This window comes from Sander lucioperca, chromosome 22 (genome assembly GCF_008315115.2).
Source record: "Sander lucioperca isolate FBNREF2018 chromosome 22, SLUC_FBN_1.2, whole genome shotgun sequence".
Classification (NCBI taxonomy): Eukaryota; Metazoa; Chordata; class Actinopteri; order Perciformes; family Percidae; genus Sander; species Sander lucioperca.
The window spans coordinates 23,736,584-23,755,078 of NC_050194.1; the positions used below are offsets into that span (position 1 = coordinate 23,736,584).

Consider the following 18,495-nt stretch of genomic DNA (forward strand, 5'->3'; position numbering starts at 1 on the left):
ACACACGACCACGGAGCACAGACCAGCCTGTCGTCCAGCTCGTAAAACAAGAGTTTGAAAAAATTTAGAATCAGGCAGCCGTCTCCTGTGCCTTGGCCGTGTGGAAAGCAACAAACTTAAAGTGCCCATATTATGAAAAAATCACTTTTTCTGGGATTTGGGGTATTATGTTGTGTCTCTGGTGCTTCCACACACATACAAACTTTGAAAAAAATCCATCCATGCTGTTTAGAGTGAGATACAGTTTCTGAATGTGTCCTGCCTTCAGTCTCTGGGTGAGCTGTTCAAAATCGGCACGGCTTGTGACGTCACAAGCCGAAACGAGCAGGCTAACCGCAACCATTAGCTCGTAGCGTTAGCATGCTAATGCTAATGCTAGCATGCTAACGCTAGCATGCTACCTCGTTCTCAATAGCAAAGCACTGCTACAACACACACAAGTTCACCATAATCTACAAAAGAACTACTTACATGTGCGCCCTCATTTAGAAGTCTCCCAGCTAATCCTGCCTTGTAACTGACCGAAGTTGTAGAAACAGCCTTTCTTTTACTGTCTATGGAGCTAGCTAGCTGACATGATCTACATCTGAGCTACTGCACATGTGCAAGTGCAATCAAAGATAGTACAGAAGAAGAAGAAGAAAAGAGGTCTCACTCTGTAGCTAAAACAGAGACCAGCTGAAAAGAGGATCTGCAGCAGTGAGAGAGAGCACTGCAGTACAACACAAATATGGTGTTTTTTGAAAATTAAACCATGTAAACCTATTCTGGTACAACCTTAAAATACAATTATGAACCTGAAAATGAGCATAATATGGCTGCTTTAAAATGAAAATTCCCAAACCGGCAAGTGTCAGCAACATCTTTGTTATTAAACGTCGCCAAGGTAACATGTGATCTCGTGAAGTGCTGTCCCAATCCCATTTCTACCTATCTGAGCTCATGTGGCCTCACACACTCACTCACTCAGCCAGCACCTGAGATCAATGAGTCTGTGAGTCTTTAGTCCTTAGTCCTCAGGGCTCACTTTGGGATTGGGCCACTAAGTTTAAGTATATTGAGCTCTCTGGGCCATCAACAACGTCTGGATGACAATTAAAAAACCTTTGGAATACATTTTTAAACTCTTTTGCAAACACAAAAGCACCTGCAGATATAAATCATCTGGGTGTTTTTTTTTATTTATTTCAGATTCAGAAAAACACAGGAAATGAAAAGCTTTTATATGCACATGTTGATGTAGTGAGTTACACTGTGTTGCATCACCTTGCTGCATGAATTTATGTAAAGGCATCACTGTTGTTTGTAAGAGTTTTGAAAGAGAGTTGCATAAATATCAGCAGTTCATAAGGAAGTCGTTGTGTTATCCTCCAGGAGAACTGTGGTAGAGAAAACCTCACATTGTGACTCATTTCATTTATGTGTTTATTTGACAGGGACAGTGTTCAATAATCAACCGCAAAGTAACTGTACATCTGTTACATATCTGTAGTCCCTGGCCAGTTTGAAAATGGCAACCTAAAAAAATAAAATACAATAAAATGACTTAAAGTGCCCATATTATGAAAAAATCACTTTTTCTGGGATTTGGGGTGTTATGTTGTGTCTCTGGTGCTTCCACACACATACAAACTTTGAAAAAAATCCATCCATGCTGTTTAGAGTGAGATACGGTTTCTGAATGTGTCCTGCCTTCAGTCTCTGGGTGAGCTGTTCAAAATCGGCACGGCTTGTGACGTCACAAGCCGAAACGAGCAGGCTAACGCAACCATTAGCTCGTAGTTAGCGTTAGCGTTAGCATGCTAACGCTAGCATGCTAACGCTAGCATGCTACCTTGTTCTCAATAGCAGAGCACTGCTACAACACACACAAGTTCACCATAATCTACAAAAGAACTACTTCCATCTGCGCCCTCATTTAGAAGTCTCCCAGCTAATCCTGCCTTGTAACTGACTGAAGTTGTAGAAACAGCCTTTCTTTTACTGTCTATGGAGCTAGCTAGCTGACATGATCTACATCTGAGCTACTGGGCATGTGCAAGTGCAATCAAAGATAGTACAGAAGAAGAAGAAGAAAAGAGGTCTCACTCTGTAGCTAAAACAGAGAATTTAAACCATGTAAACCTATTCTGGTACAACCTTAAAATACAATTATGAACCTGAAAATGAGCATAATATGGCTGCTTTAAGACAGTCAGCACGTAAAAGCAACATACACAGACCAACATTCAAACAGGCACAATGCACAACAACAAGTAACGAATACAACACATCAGACAGACAGCAACAAGACACGACAAATCTGCAGACAGGCAGCCAAAGTCAACAGGCAGTCAGCAGTCTAATGTGCACATATCTGATTATCAATAAGCCAGTTCTTCAGCTGACCAGTAAAAGAACGGTAAGTATTTACTTCTCTTATCCACATTGGCAACTTTAAAGAGCTCAAGATTCTGTCAATCAGGGCGCCCGGATAGCTCAGTTGGTAGAGCAGGCGCACATATATAGAGGTTTACTCCTCGACGCAGCAGGCCTGGGTTCGACTCCGACCTGCGGCCCTTTGCTGCATGTCATTCCCCTTTCTCTTTCATTTCTTCAGCTGCCCTGTCATTAAAGGCCTAAAAAATGCCCAAACAAGTATCCTTAAAAAAAAGATTCTCTCAATCTTTAATATAAATAAGTACCAAACTTGTGTTTTTATTTTCAAAATTTTGCACCAGCCAGCTTCTATTCCAATAATACAAATATTTACATCTTCCAATGTTCCGTACTAGGCTCTGTCAATTCCCCATTAGATACAGAGGAGCTCAGCTATGGGACAGCTATATTAACACTACATTTCAGTCAACTTCTGTCAAGAATTATAAAAAGAGGCTTAAGACCATAACTATCTGTTTTGATCGGAACTATTCATATCACATTTTGTTTGGCCTTGCTGTCTGTCATTTCTTCTTACACATACACACATCATCACATCATTTTTATGATTTTATGCCTTTGATGTTTACGTAGCCAACCTTATGCTTTTATTTATTTATTTTTTATATATTTTTTTAAATTCAGTGCTTACTTGTGTTCAGTTTGTTGTTTTTTGTTTAGGACACTTGCAATTGTTCATTATCTATATAATTCCTCTCTTCCTTAGGTGAGACTCCGTCTATAAGCCCCTAGGGGTTTTCTTAATCTCACCTGCACAATCTTTATTTTTTATTATTTAACTTTTTGTGTAATTGTTGTCTTGATTTTATAGGGCAAAATAAACAAATAGAACATATTCCAGCCTTTAGATGCTGTTACAGAGAACACTGATTGACCAAAAGCACTTCTTCTATTGTTGTACCTCTGGTAACCTGAGAGCCTGACTTGTGCTCTTTGTTTGATTTGTTTCACCGATGTTTTCTGGTTCTGTTGTCTGTTGCAGGAAGATGCTGAAGCTCTGCGGCGAGACGCAGGAAAAACTCGCTCACGAGCTCATCTTGTTCGAGCTCACCATCGAGAGGGACGTCGTCGACCCTCTGTACGACCTCGCAGAGGTATGGAAAGCACACTGTGTGAAGGCCTGTGTCATTAATGGACTCAAATCAAACTAACTAGTGCTTGCCTCTGCAAATTAAAATACAAATATAGTTTGTTCTCCTTTTCACTTAATATGAGACGTATTGCCGAGACTATTTTTGCAGCTCCTCATCCGAAATTCCTTCTTTTATTTCTAATATATATTTTTTTAAATACAACAGGACCTATTTACATTGTCGTCTCTGGTGGGTTATTTATTTATTTATTTTTAAATAACACTAGAGAACTTTTCCCGCTTCGGTCCCCCTACAGGTTGGAAGGGGAATTGTCCATTACATTACATTGTCCAGTTCATTTGAACTACAGATCCGCTACCTGATCTGGCAAACTTGCATAACGTAATGTAATGGACAATTGCCCTTCCAACCTGTAGGGGGACCGAAGTAGGAAAAGTTCTTTAGTGTTGCTTTAAGATTATTTTTTGGGCATTTCCGCCTTTAATGGATAGGACAGCTAGACATGAAAGGGGAGAGAGAGAGGGGGGAAGACATTCAGGAAATTGTCACAGGTCGGAATCGAACCCTGGACCTTCTGCGTCGAGGAATAAACCTCTATATATGTGCGCCTGCTCTCCCAACTGAGCTAACCCAGCCACCGTCTCTGGTGTTTTCACAAAATATATTCAAGTGGACCCAGACTAGTCTATATCCACGACCTTCCACTTCTGGGATTGCCCCATTGCCACTGGAAATTCTGCCGTATGTCCTTCTTTTCGGCTGTACGTCCGTTACCTTCCTCTTTCTTTGTGTTGGAATTCTAAACTCTGGTGGATTTGTGAGGACTATGGTTAACTGCTCCTCAGATCTCTGCAGGGTAAATCCAGACAGCTAGCTAGACTATCTGTCCAATCTGAAATGACCTTTAAACGTACACACATTCCACCGAAACAAGTTCCTTCCCGAGGCTATTTTGCAGAGGCAACGTTGCACCGTGCGACGCTTAGCACCGTCCAAAACGATCGTGATTGGTTTAAAGAAATGCCAATAAACCAGAGCACGTTTTTCTCCCATCCCAGAAGGCTGTGTGGACTAGCCAGACCTTCCTCCGCAGCGCTGCGGAGGAAGGTCTGTCAATCCGAGACTAGACCCAGACTAATGAAAACATGAGGGTTAATAAGAGACAAGGTTGATTGGAGCCCTTTAATAGTTCCTGAAACTTCTCAGACAAACCTGCACTGTACGTGTGTTTAATACAGGACATACTGAACATGATTACTCTGTAAATTAGTCCGTAAAATAATCTTCATGAGACCAAGAAACAGGTGCAAAGCCTCTGACAATGCAGAGTCTGTTTCCTCTTTCACACCAACAACCAAACAAACAACCCTCTGCTCCGTCCTCTCAGGTGGAAATCCCAAATATCCAGAAACAAAGGAAACATTTAGCGAAGCTGGTCCTGGACATGGACTCAGCGCGCACACGGTGAGTCTCTTACTACAGGTACGTGTGATAAAAGAGACTTGGCTGTGATGTGAGAAACTCCATCCCCTGAGAGTGGACTGGTCCTGAAGCTTCCCACTGAATGCCACTGGGATTTCATTACACACAGCGTAGTTGTAACCATGAATGTCTGGAGTATGAAAACATTCCGTTATGCATATTTAATTATTTTTGCTTAAGGCGAGACAACAGAATTTTCTATTCTCGTTTTCGGTCAAATGGCCTTTTGAATGGGAGTGCTAGAGGCACTACTATGATCACATCAAAATCAAAAATTTTAAAACACTAAGAAGGCTCGACACAACATGAAACTTTGCTCCAAGTATCACCAGGGGCTCTAGGGGGTTTTGAGCAACTCACGTTAGCAGTTGTTGTTTACGCTATCCGCCATTTTCTCAGTCAAAAATAGTCGATCTCCGAATGCGAATGAACCATAGACTGTATATAAGAATGGACCAACAGATCCCGTTGCTCTGGACGGAGACCAGTGAAGGCCTTTAGAAGCACTTTTCCGGTGAGCGCTGAGCGTTACTGAGCAGCCTCCAACTGAGAGAAACAACGTAAATGTGAAGTGATCAACCTGTCTGAAAGTTGGAAGTCTTCTGGTAGCTGTGCCAAGAGAAATCTCAATCATTCCCAATCTAGCAGAGACGGAGAGCGTAGCTATATGTAAGGAGATAACATAGGCACAGGCTAATTATTGATCACTAAAATGATAGTTAACATTAGTAATTAAACTTAAACAGCTAATGGAAGTCGAAACTGCCTGCGAGCTTCTCCTGTACTATACGGTAATTCCTCTACTATGCGACAGTAAGTCTCATGGTTATGACACAATCGTTAGCCTATTTTTATAAAAACGTCTGCTACGGAGCCATAATGTGAGCTACAAGGTAATGGAGCCTTTTATACATTGTTGTGTTTCTTTAGAAATAAACAACGGACAAATAGAGTCTTTAAACTCTTCAGATGTAAAGTTATTCTCTGTCAAAGTGACGTCAAAATGAATGGCAGTCAATGGGATGCTAACGGGGGGTGATCGCTTTGTAGCATCAAAATGGCGCCATAGGAGATTCGAGCTCTGAAGCGAAGCTTACCCCCTTGGAATGAACGGACTCCATAGGAGGAAATGTCATTCTTATATGAGGCTCCTTTTTCAACTACAAGGTCAATATTGTTTTTCACTAACGACAAAACAACGAATTATCCGTGCATTTACATGGAACTAAGCTTTTGGAGCTTTCCATCTTTACTCTCCTCCTTCGACTATTTTTGACTGGCGAGATGGACGGCTAGTAGCCAAGGAGGACACGGAGGATTAAAAAAACATGATGGACTCTTCAGAAGAGGTAACTATCTTCACTCGTGCTTCTGCGCGGGAAAGTCACCGGACGACACAATCTTCTGAACATAGTCATACTGAGAAATCCAGAGAGAGTTGTGTGGAGCTGATAGTCTTAATTAGATTTGTAGCAACTCATTTGGCGATGGCTTGAATGTAACGGACGTTCATTAATATAAAAAGTCACGCACTAAAGCTTTAAAGGTGATATTTTATATTTTTATCACTGTCAACAAATCCCATGAAACCTCTGGCGGAGTTCTGCCGGCTTGTGAGTCTGGGGATTAGACCGTAAATTGGGGTTGTATTATAAAAGTGTTCCAGACACACGGTACCTTTAAGTAAACAACACTGATTATTATAGACTTTTTTTCTGGCTGTAAAGCTGCAAAACTTTCACCATCTTTCAGTCTTGAATAGGTTGTTAAACTTCAGACCTCCTGAATTGTTGGAATCGTCACCTCGGCACAGATTTCTCTCCTGTCCAATCAGGAGCTGTTTTCTGATGGCAGAAACATACAATCATCACACTTTCTTTGTGCTGATTCACCGTCGTTTCAGAGCCACTCTGAGCAGTGACATGGAGAGAAAATGTAATTTTCCTCACTGCAGCCCAGTCAGTTTTCTTTAGTGACCCAAATCTGAGACAGTTTTTCCCATCATCCCGCTGTGTGCTGAGCTCCTCTGGCAGCGCGACCTATTATCTCCACCCAGAGAGTCTACGCAGACAGAAAGTCAGACAGAAAGTAAAGAGGAGGGATTGAATTAGAAGAGAAAATAGCTTAAGTTAAATGAATGATATATATATATATATATATATATATATATATATATATATATATATATATATGTGTGTGTGTGTGTATTTAGATTGAGATAGTCAAGTGTTAGCTGAAGAGTTAAGTTGGTATTAAAAAAACATTTATTTGGTTTTCCATGAGTCATTTTGTTAGCTGTCAGATTTAGTTGTCAACGATTTTCACTCAAAAACAAAAGTATTAGGTTGCTGAAGGCAAATGAAAATGTCTTTGTTTAGTTTAACAAGCTGTGTTCACAGTGGCGGAATGTAACTAAGTACATTTACTCAAGTTCTGATTTGAGGTACTTTGTTAATATTTCCATGTTATGCTACTTTATACTTGTACTCCAGTACATCTCATAGACAAATTTATGACAGTTTTTCCTCCCCTTCCTGTCACGTATCTCCAGATGTGTTGATGTTGAATGTTTGAGATAAACTGAAGGATGAAGGGTTCCTTTATGTGTTAAGAACATTCGGTTACACTTTACTTGAAGGTATCTACATAAGAGTGACATGACACTGTCATGAACGTGTCATAAACATTATAAACAACAAGTCACAAACGTTTATGACGTAACGCTTCTGTCAGTAAGTGTCATTCGGTTTTTGTCATGATAGTTAGGGTTAGGGTTAGAGTTCATGTGTCATGACAGTGTCATGTCACTCTTATTTAGATACCTTCAAGTAAAGTGTTACCGAACATTCTTCTACTTCTTAAACTAAATAAAATATTTATAAAGCCACTTGGATCAGCTGGAAAATGCATCGTCACAAAGCTGAAAACAGGTCTGTTTTTCTGACACCATGAAAAGTTTTAAAACTTTTTAGACATACCTGGTTCTCACAGGACAGAGACGCTACGAACATATGATGATCTTATCTCCTATATATAAAGGAGTTAAAATGTGGACAACCTTAAACATTTACAGCCGTAAAATGCCACATACACATAACTGCAGCAGGAATTATAATCCAGAAACATCAGATATAATGGAAAACCTCTGACAGGGAACATTTTACTGAACAATGAGACTTAAAGTGAAGTCTGCTGATAATACTTACCTACTTTTACTTAGGTCATGTTTAGAATGCAGGACATTTACTCCTCCAGAAAAGGACAGACGTTTATTATGTGAACTAGCTGAAATTGAGAATGAGCTTTATTTTTTGTTTTATTGTCCTGTTTATGAGGACTTACGGGATGTACTTTTTACTGAAATGACCTCTGTTTGGGAGGATGTCTTCTGGTTGGCTGATTAAGTAAAATTTTAATTGTGCTTCGAGAAAGGAACCCTTTTTGTAGCACATTTTATTTGCCAAGCTTGGGAGAGAAGACAGAATGATTTGTTTAGCAACGAGCTGTAAAATGACGTATCATTTTGTGAAAATGTAATGAAGTGTTTGAACACTGACAGGGAACATTTTACTGCACTATACGTTTTGCTGATACATACTTTGACTTCAGTATGGTTTTGAATGCAGGACTATTTTCAAAGTGTGGTTTTAGTAAAGTCACTGAAGAAAGGGATGCTATACAAAACCATATTGAAAAGAGGAGTGTTTTTGTTTTGTTCTCAGGTATTATCAGTCCACAAAGTCTTCAGGACTGTCTAGCAACCTGCAGCCAACGGGAGCCAAGGCCGACCACCTCAGGGAAGAGATGGAGGAGGCAGCCAACCGCATGGAGATATGTCGAGTCAGTGCTCACTTTTACTCACCCTCAGTTGTGTGTTTTTATCAGTCAGCTATTCTTTAATGTAGGGTTAAAGCTGCTCTAATCAATATGTTTATGTAAGAGAATTATCTGTTATTATCTGTGTTGATCACTCTCCTCCTGTCCTTTATTGAATCTGGCCTAAATATATGATGGGATGTGAACACAACTGTCTTTCCCTACCATTATAAATTTTAAGCGTGCTTTATGCGTCTGCGTTAAATCTAGGCCGTGGCTAAGTTTGTAAGTAGCCTGATGTGCACCCTCTCGAAAAATGTAACTACACGACGCGGCGACGCAGTTGTTTCGGCCGTGGCTTGGTAGCGTTGCATTTCCCCCGACTCATTTCCTGGTTCTCCTTCTCCATAAACATGAAATCAAGGAGAGGGTTAACTTTTCCTGCTACAGATTTCCCACCGTGGTCAGAAAACACAGGGGAGACACTTTGTTTCTCTCACCATGACTCTAGAGTCCTCTGAAGCTAATTGCTGTCACTCTCTCACTCGCTCTACCACACACTCCACACACACACACACACACACACACACACACACACACACACACACACACGTCAGCCCTGCTACGAGATCGACGCACACACTGTCTAACGCACAAGTATAAACTTCAGCCAACTTCATTCATAACCTTTATTTAAGAATCTCGGAAATCATTTAGGTTTCCCTCATTTTCAATGATGCCGAGATACAAGACACATAAAATATGAAGCACAAAACGAGTAAATAATACTTAATGAAAACAATCACACACAGAAGTGAAGTGATCTGAAATTACAATCTTAAAACGTGCAGGGGTAGGAAGAGTGTCCAGCCTACAGTAAGTGAACATTGACGGTGGTTCCATGCTTTTGGTGCGTAGAAACTACGTAGGCTACGGCGAAAGCTCTGCGTGGAGCCCTCGCAGAACCATAAATCACGCTTTAGGTGCAACATCTGAGCCGTTTTGGGCAGGACCTAAGCTGAAATGAATGTTAAATCAATGTCAGCATCAAATCTAACTAAAATACTTTCCTCAGATCCCCAGTGGACTTCTTTGTCTTTAAGCTTTTTGAGCGTTATTTATTTATTATCTGCCCTAGCTTTTCCAACATTTGCGCCACAGAAAAAGCTCCAAACTGCTTCTTTTTTTTTATTTATTGAAAAACCGACGACCCCTAAACCCCCCGCCAAATACATGCACCTAAGTATTTTATAAAGCTAGGGAAAACTGTATTCTCATTTCAAATTCACGACAGAAATTATGATTTCATGTTGATATCAGCTGATAAATCCTCGTCCTTACAGGGCAGACCTGAGACAATTGGAACAAACATTTTTCTGTTGGATCTCTCAAAAACAAAATTAAATACAGAAAAAGGAGGACACGACTGATCAGAGGACGGAGCGGGGAAAGATGGAAAATATGTCGTTGCTGGGGCTTCAGGAGCAGCAGTGAGCACAGCTGTGAGGCTATATATATTTTAGATTTTTCGCCTGTGGCGGACGCTGACTGCTTCGGGACGCTGCTGTTCGGACACACAAGCACATTACTTGAAGCTTGACAAGATACATTTTTCGTGTGATGTGTGAGCCCGCGATTTTCTTGAATGTCTGCTTTTAAAAAAGCTCTGTTAAACACATTTTAGGTTTTAATTATGATTTATTTTGTTGTTTGAAAATGTTTTTTTTTCTCTGTCTTCACCAGGATCAGCTATCGGCAGACATGTACAGTTTTGTGGCCAAAGAAATGGACTATGCAAGCTACTTCCAGACAGTAAGTACAACATCTCTGCTGCGACTGTGAAAAAACAGAAATGTTGTTCTCGTCCATCACAGACTCTCTGATCTCTTTTCTGTCTAGCTGATAGAAGTCCAGGCAGAGTACCACAGGAAGTCATTAGAGCTGCTTCAGAGTGTGCTGCCTCAGATCAAAGCTCATCAGGGTGAGTTTCAGACCAACACTCAGTGTTCTGTGTTTGTCTGTCATCGTGCTCAGGCTCTGCTGCAGTGTCCATGTGTGTCAGTTTGCATGTGTTTAACGAACAATTCGGGGTCCTGTTGTTGAAATTTAGTTTTAATTGAAGCTTTAACATTTAAATTCAGCTGTTGCTGACGCAGCTTTTACGTAAGTCCTCAGCATTAGTAGAGCTCTACAGTGTAGTTCCGGATGTGAAAATCCTGTTCATTTTCTCCATAAGGAGTTAGATTATCAGCCATAATGTCTACAGCATCCGAGGTGGATTGATTACGAGCTGCGAGGTTGTGAAACGAAGGTTTCTGCTCCTGTAGAAGCTAGAAGTCTGTATGAAATCAACCGCGATTTTATTCGCAATGTCACAGAGAAGTGCTACACTGCCCACAGTCCTAAGAGCAACAGCGACGTATCTGATTGTCGGCTAGTAAGCTGCTACCATTGAAGTCTTTGATTGTTTCTGTACACAGTCTTTTTCAGTTTTCAAAATGTTTTTTTGCACCGAGTCAAAATGTTTTATGGTCACGATTCATCTTGTAGCTGGTTGGCTTGGTTCCAGACTTAAAACTCTTTATATCAGCATTTAATGAAACGTCAACAGAGCAGTTGAATGGGAAAATTCACTTTGGGAACCAGAGCCATTCAAAAAGAGGGCGGTCACTGATCAATCCAAGTGAAAGTGCTTCTTGACCTTGTATCTTTCCTCTTCAGCCAACATGTTTCAAATCTCACGTAACATGGAGTATTGTGAATAAATAAGCAACAACCAAAGTTTTATTGTCATTATACGATACAGGATTGCACAATGATTGGTTGGTTCGATCCCCGGTTCGGGCAGGCCTTTCTGTGAGGAGTTTGCATGTTCTCCTCGTGTTCGGATGGGTTTCCTCCGGGTGCTCCGGTTTCCTCCCAACCCCAAAAGCATGTATGTTAGGTCAGTGCTCCTGTCAGTGCCCCATGACCAAAAGGCACTGGCAAAAAAGACTAGAGTTTGCTCCTGGGTGCACCGACAAAAAAACAGGAAATCTTTCCTGTGAAAGAACCATTGTCTTTCATACTTTGACAGATAATAGTGTTCATTCAGGACTCCATCGTTTAGAGAGAAGGCTAAATGAGAAAATAGTTTTGTTTTTGGTAACTTTCTGTAGTCTGGCTATCACCAGACCAAGCTCAATCTTTTAAGATTGAACATTAGTCTAGGGAGTCTGCTCTGTATTTCTACTACACAAGAGGCGTGATCAATGGGCATAGTTCAAATGACTCTGTACGCAATTGGATAGTCCTTCAACCAATCAGACCAACGATCCGGGTGACGTAGCAGCAACAGCGCTATCACCGGGTTACTGCGCTTCGGTGTCCGCGTGGTGGCCGCTATGTTGAATGTAAACAAGAAGTTGCTTGGTCGCTTCTCTATCGTCATCGTGTTAAACCCGCCAATAGCGCGCCAGGAGGATGAGCCAGTTTGTCCCCGCAAAATTGTAATGGAAGCAGGATAGGTAAACATACAGGTTTCCTGCCTGAGCTGCAGGGCGAAATCAATTCGCCGGCAGATCGGGCTGGGTTTACCCAGTCTAAACTTTCTGCAGCCTGGGAGAAAATGTTTAGCATCTGTAGCTGCTTCTGTATTTCATGCATGTTTTTGCGTGTGTGTGTTTATCTGCTTGTGTGTGTTTGACAGAGACCTGGGTGGAGAAGCCGTGCTACGGGAAACCATTAGAGGAGCACTTAGCACTCAGCGGGAGAGATATTGCCTTCCCCATCGAGGCCTGTGTCACCATGCTGCTGGAGTGCGGCATGCAGGAGGAGGTCAGACTCCACAGCAAACACAAACTGCATCTATACTCTCTTTTACGTGACACACAGAAAAACAGTAAACACATTTACTGAAGAGAAATGTAGCAGAATTAGATGAAGTCACTTGGTTTCCTCAAAGCAGGTTGCTTAAAGCTGAAACAAATAATCCTTGACTGTTTAATTAATGTGTGATGGTAAGATATGTCCTAATTTTATAATGTTATCAGGCCAGCGAGCTGTGCAGCGTTAATTGCTCGGCCCGTAACGATTGTTTAATGGAGACATATTGAGCGTACAGTAAATGTTTTCCATAAACAAATCTTTATGAGGTTAAAAGAAAAACACAAATATATCATTATGAATAACTTCATTCCCACTATACAGTCATTAGACGTGATGTGGTGTGTGTTAAACGTTACGGATAATGTTTTGGGATGTGGTGCAGAGAAATATTTGTTGATTTCATCTAAAGCTCTACGGCAACAATCAGAGACATTTCTGCTGGAACTTCTCTAACAAATTATCCACATAAAAAAGATTTCCCTAATGATAGACAAAGATATCTACTCTCTGAAGAAAACTATTCCATGAATGTGAAGTAACTGAAGGCCCCTAATGTAAATTGTTTGTGATTTTACGCTAAAGCATTTAACAAGACACAGGCGCGATCACGGAAGGCTGTATCATGTAGACGCCGTTTTGTTGTAATTATTTAGAATTCCTCATGGGGGAGACAGAAACTACGCACTATAGCTTTAAGTTTACCGACATTTCTGTTAACCAAAAATCAAAATACGGGAAAAACACCTGCGAAAAATCATTATACCAAATTCTTTCATATTACCACAGTATGTTAGCCCGTATTTCTACGGACTTTTCCAACAGTGTACTGATACTGTGAATAATACCGGTTCCTGAATAATCTTGTCGGTGATTGGCTGGAGTGGTTTGTTGTATTTTGGTGCCCAGCCTGTGCCTCTAGTGTTTGTTTGACGTTTACGACCCCTGTGTTGTCTCCTGAGACCGGGCTGTCTCCTGAGACCGGGCTGTCTCCTGAGACCGGGCTGTCTCCTGAGACCGGGTTGTCTCCTGAGACCGGGCTGTCTCCTGAGACCGGGTTGTCTCCTGAGACCGGGCTGTCTCCTGAGACCGGGTTGTCTCCTGAGACCGGGTTGTCTCCTGAGACCGGGCTGTCTCCTGAGACCGGGTTGTCTCCTGAGACCGGGTTGTCTCCTGAGACCGGGCTGTCTCCTGAGACCGGGCTTTTTCACGGTGTGTTCAGGGGGCAGGCAGCTAGCGGATCAAGGAGAGATGCCTACCATTTGAGACAAAAATGAAATTGCGCTGAAACCATGCAAGAACTCATGGTGCACCTTTAAAATACTTCCACAAAATAATACCACATATTTCCAATATATCTAACAGAATTTTATAATATGTTTAGACCATAGACCCCTTTTTTTAAACTTTCGATACTATAAAACTGAAATGTTACTGACTTTCAGATGTTTTAACATAGATGAGTGCAAGTCAAGGAAATAAACATTTAGGTTATTCTGTGACCTTTTAAAAACTGAAAATAACTGTTGCAACCAACCCCGGTCTCCTCTACTTAAGTACAGTACTTGAGAAGTAACTTAAGTTACTTTCCACCATTGTCTTTGGCTCATCTGACGATTTTTACCCTAACCCTAAAAACACACAAAAATGATTTCTTATAAAGTTAATCAACATTTAATTTAATATTGAATAGATGAATGAATAATAATAATTTAATAGGAATATTGTAAAGTAGGCCTATTCAAAGCTGTAGACTCTTTGTCATGTTAATGCTACATGATACAAATAGTTTTCTTCTGGTTGAAATGTTGTTGATAAAAATAAAAACAGAGTTGGGGATGAGATACTGAAGCAGTGTGCAGGTTATTCTTTTAGGCTACGTTCAGCCCCAAACAAGCTCCACCAATCAGAGGTGTTAAGCCCTTCTGTATCAGTAATCCCGCCTTTATTTCAAGGTTTCCATTTCTTGTCTGTTACTGAGGGAGAGTTGAATGGAGAATTGAACTTGTGTCGTCATGCTTTGTGTCTCAGGGTTTGTTCAGAATCGCTCCGTCGGCCTCCAAACTGAAGAAGCTGAAGGCGTCTTTGGACTGCGGCGTGATGGATGTTCAGGAGTACTCTGCAGACCCTCACGCCATCGCAGGTCAGCTCTCCACAACAACACCTCCACCACTAGGGCTGCACAATATATCGTTTGTATTTTTTATCGTCTTAGCGATATCTACTGGCGCAGTTAACACATCGCACAAGGCTGCGACATATCGCGGAAGACACTCAGAGATTTTTTGGGTTAGTTTAAGAAAATATCAGTAGAAAACTGCACTTTAAAATGTAGCTGTCATTCTTTTTTTAGTGGTGCCTTTTATATTCAATTTAATGTTCAATTTGTTCAATAACAGAATGTTTGTTTTAAACCTCTGTGGACAAAAGACGCACCGGCGAGTCCAAGCGATGTTTGACAACACTTCAATTCATATTCTGTATTACGCTACTTTGGTGAACTCAACACTTTTGTAAACTATTGAGTGTAGGTATGTTTTCACAAGAGTTTTGAGAAATAGTTAAGGGCCAAATTATCTCTTTACACATCACTCTGGAACAATTTAGGGCATCACTGTACAGAAAGCTGAGTTTGTTCTGAACATTTTGATGTGAAACACACGGGGATCAGGTAATATGCAAATAGAATTCAAGGGGGCGCCTGGTTAACTCACCTGGTGGAGCGTGCGCCCCTATATAGAGGTTCACTCCTCGACGCAGCAGCCGCTGGTTCGACTCCAACCTGCGGCCCTTTGCTGCATGTCATACATGTCATTTAGCTGACGCTTTTATCCAAAGCGACTTACAATTGCTATATATGTCAGAGGTTGCACACCTCTGGAGCAAGTAGGGGTTCGCAGTGGGAATCGAACCCGGGTCTCCCACACCAAAGGCATGTGTCATATCCACTGTACCATCACCACCCATCACCACCCATTCCCCCTCTATCTCTCTCCCCTTTCATGTCTTCAGCTGTTCTATAAAAATAAAGGCCTAAAATGTCAAAAAAATTATCAATAAAAAAAAGGAGAATGCAAGAAGATATCTAAAAATGCCCTTAGACCTCAGAGTTTTAAATTCAACAAGCTATTTGTTGTATTTTAGCAGAATACTGAAATGCAGAACGCAGTACACTTTGATATCTGTTTATTTGTCGCATGTCATATCGTTATCGTGATGTTCAGCAACGTTATCCCATATTTCCCTCATATCGTGCAGCCCTCCTCCTCCTGTCTCCTAGCTGCCTAACTGATTACCATCGTCTAGGATGTGAAACTCGCCTTGCAGGGGTAGATTTATAAGTTGGCACCCGTTGCTCGTTAGGACTCTTCATTTCTGTACATCTCCGTGTGTGACTAAGACGTCTGCCCCGCCACCTTCACTTCCACTCAAACATCATAACTAAGCTGCTGAATGATCCGGTGGGTTCTTGCTTCAAAGTCATCCCTAATATATTGTGTTTGTGACTTTAATTCCTCCTGCACACATTACGTATTCTGCTGCTGTCATCCGTAAACCTCAGCAGTGAATTTTCTGCTAAAGGTTAATTTGAAAGTCTTATGAGAGTGAAAAGTTGACTTTAAAGGACAAATCCGGCGCAAAATGAACCTAGGGGTTAGTAAAATAACACATCAGTCAACCGCTAAATAGCTTATAACGCTAGTCGTCGGGCACGGGTAAAGTAAAAAGAAATCTCTATTTTATACCACTAACAAGGCTCAAAATATCACCACACTTCCACGGTAGCATAATGAGGGTCCCTACATGTAAACCGAAGCATTGAGAACTTTGTAAGTGTACAGACAGTTTATTAAAAAGTTAGTTTATAAAGACAGTACCGTTCACGTATACAGGTGGGCGCCATCTTGGGAAAACAGTCACGACCAGTCGAACGACGAACACCGTGCAACGTGCATTCAGTTCAGCTCACGTTGCACGGCGTTCGTCGTTCGACTGGGGACCCTCATTATGCTACCGTGGAAGTGTGGTGCTATTTTGAGCCTTGTTAGTGGTATAGAAATAGCGATTTCTTTTTACTTTATCCATGCCCCGACTACTAGCGTTGTAAGGTAATTAGCTTTAGTTTAGTTTGCGATATAACTAGTCACATTCGATTAGCATGAAAACAAATCCCTCCCTCGGTAGGTCTACACGTGTTATTAACCCCTAGCTTCATTTTGCACCAGATTTGTCCTTTAAGTCTTGAATAGGATTCAGTTTGCTCCTCTGGCTGCTACACATGAGAGTCAGCAGCAAGGAAAGCAAACATTTTGTAGTTTCTTGAATTTCTGTTGATATTCATTAAAATATCACAAACATGTCTGGAGATAAATTCCATATATAACTTGGAGTACAGTCAGACAGATTCCTCATATTCTGCGCCAAACAATCTGTCTGTTTGGTACTGAGGTGCTTTTAAATCAGAGTTACGACAGACTACAAAAGAAAGAAAAGCTTTTATGGTGCTGTTATTGATCTTTGTTTTTTTCCAGGATGGCGCTTGTCTTTTTACTGGAGCTGACTGCTGCGTAATGCTGTTGTCAGATGAAAGCCTTATATCTCCAAAATAACAAGCTAAAACTATTTTCCATAGAGCCTGAAAAAGTTGAGAACAATGCATTTTTGTATCTGCCAAACTAATTAACTTTTTCCAACCGTAAAAGAATAATTACTGTAAAGTTAACTCCCAGCTCATGTCTCCAATTTCATTACAACAATATAATATTACTTCATTTCAAAACCAATGCAACCAGAGAATCAATCATCTCTAACTCCACCTCTGTGGTTTATATCAACGCGATATTACATAGACATCATACATAGGACGCACACAAAGACGCCTAAAGGGAAAGAGTCTCTGAACACAAAGCGAACTGTGGACCATCCAATAGAAAAAAAACATTTAAAGAGGAACATAAAGCATTGCAACTGAGGGTTTGGAGTGTATTTATACCCAGACCTGGGGATGGGGATGGCATCTCAAATCGCCTTCTGGGTGGCTTTCATCAGGCTAAAACTGATTGATGGGTTTGTTGTTAAAAGAGTTTGCTGAATATGACTTGAAACACGAACAAACTTCACAGAAAGAACCTTGTGTTTTAAAATAAGAATACAAAAATTAACTCACCATTGGCAGGGCTCAATCCGAGGGGCGGGATAAACGGTTGTCTTACGCAAGTCTGTACGCAATAGGGTAGCGCTACAACCAACCAGAGCAAACGAAGAAGCCTTTTAGAATAGAACTAATATTCTAAAAGGTGACTTTAACTTCTACCAAAGTCATGTTCTGGTAAGATACTTGTACGTATTGTTTTCAAGTACTTGCTGTACTATACAAGACTGCTCCTGCTCCTCTGCATGTGAGTGCCTCAAGTTTGCTCTTTTGCAAAAGTTTGCATTTTTAAATCTGTCAAACTCATTGGAAATTTCCTCAGTGCAGCGATAAAAACCACAAAATGTGGAGATACAATGTTTTGACCCATCAGGAACAATATGCTCCTTTTGTTAAATACCAAAGACAGCCAGCTGTGTTCACTGGAGCATGTGGTCAAAGAAAGAGATGAATCCCATTCGAGGCCGCATCCCTCTCTAATGATCCCATATTAAAGTGGGTTAGCTCCAACAGCAAATCTAATTTGTGAGCATGTCCCACTGGGGTGGTGGTCATGATGTGGGAGGGTGGGAGTGTGCAGGGGGTTCATCTTCCATCAGCATCAATCAGAAGCAGCAGGCTTTTCTTTGTAAATAGGAGGAGGCGGTC

General features: G+C 41.1%; 1 protein-coding gene across 13 annotated transcripts in view; it reads left to right on the forward strand.

Annotated features, from left to right (window-relative positions):
• The window catches only part of LOC116061283 (rho GTPase-activating protein 44), a 98,419-nt gene that overhangs the window by 58,413 nt on the left and 21,511 nt on the right, over window positions 1-18,495 (forward strand). For all 13 annotated transcript variants that reach the window (XM_035997887.1, XM_035997888.1, XM_035997885.1 and 10 more), the window contains exons 5-11: window positions 3,422-3,533; window positions 4,921-4,997; window positions 8,738-8,855; window positions 10,575-10,643; window positions 10,731-10,812; window positions 12,520-12,647; window positions 14,727-14,838. In XM_035997887.1, the coding sequence (XP_035853780.1) occupies window positions 3,422-3,533; window positions 4,921-4,997; window positions 8,738-8,855; window positions 10,575-10,643; window positions 10,731-10,812; window positions 12,520-12,647; window positions 14,727-14,838 (698 nt within the window). The remainder of the gene's footprint in view (window positions 1-3,421; window positions 3,534-4,920; window positions 4,998-8,737; window positions 8,856-10,574; window positions 10,644-10,730; window positions 10,813-12,519; window positions 12,648-14,726; window positions 14,839-18,495) is intronic.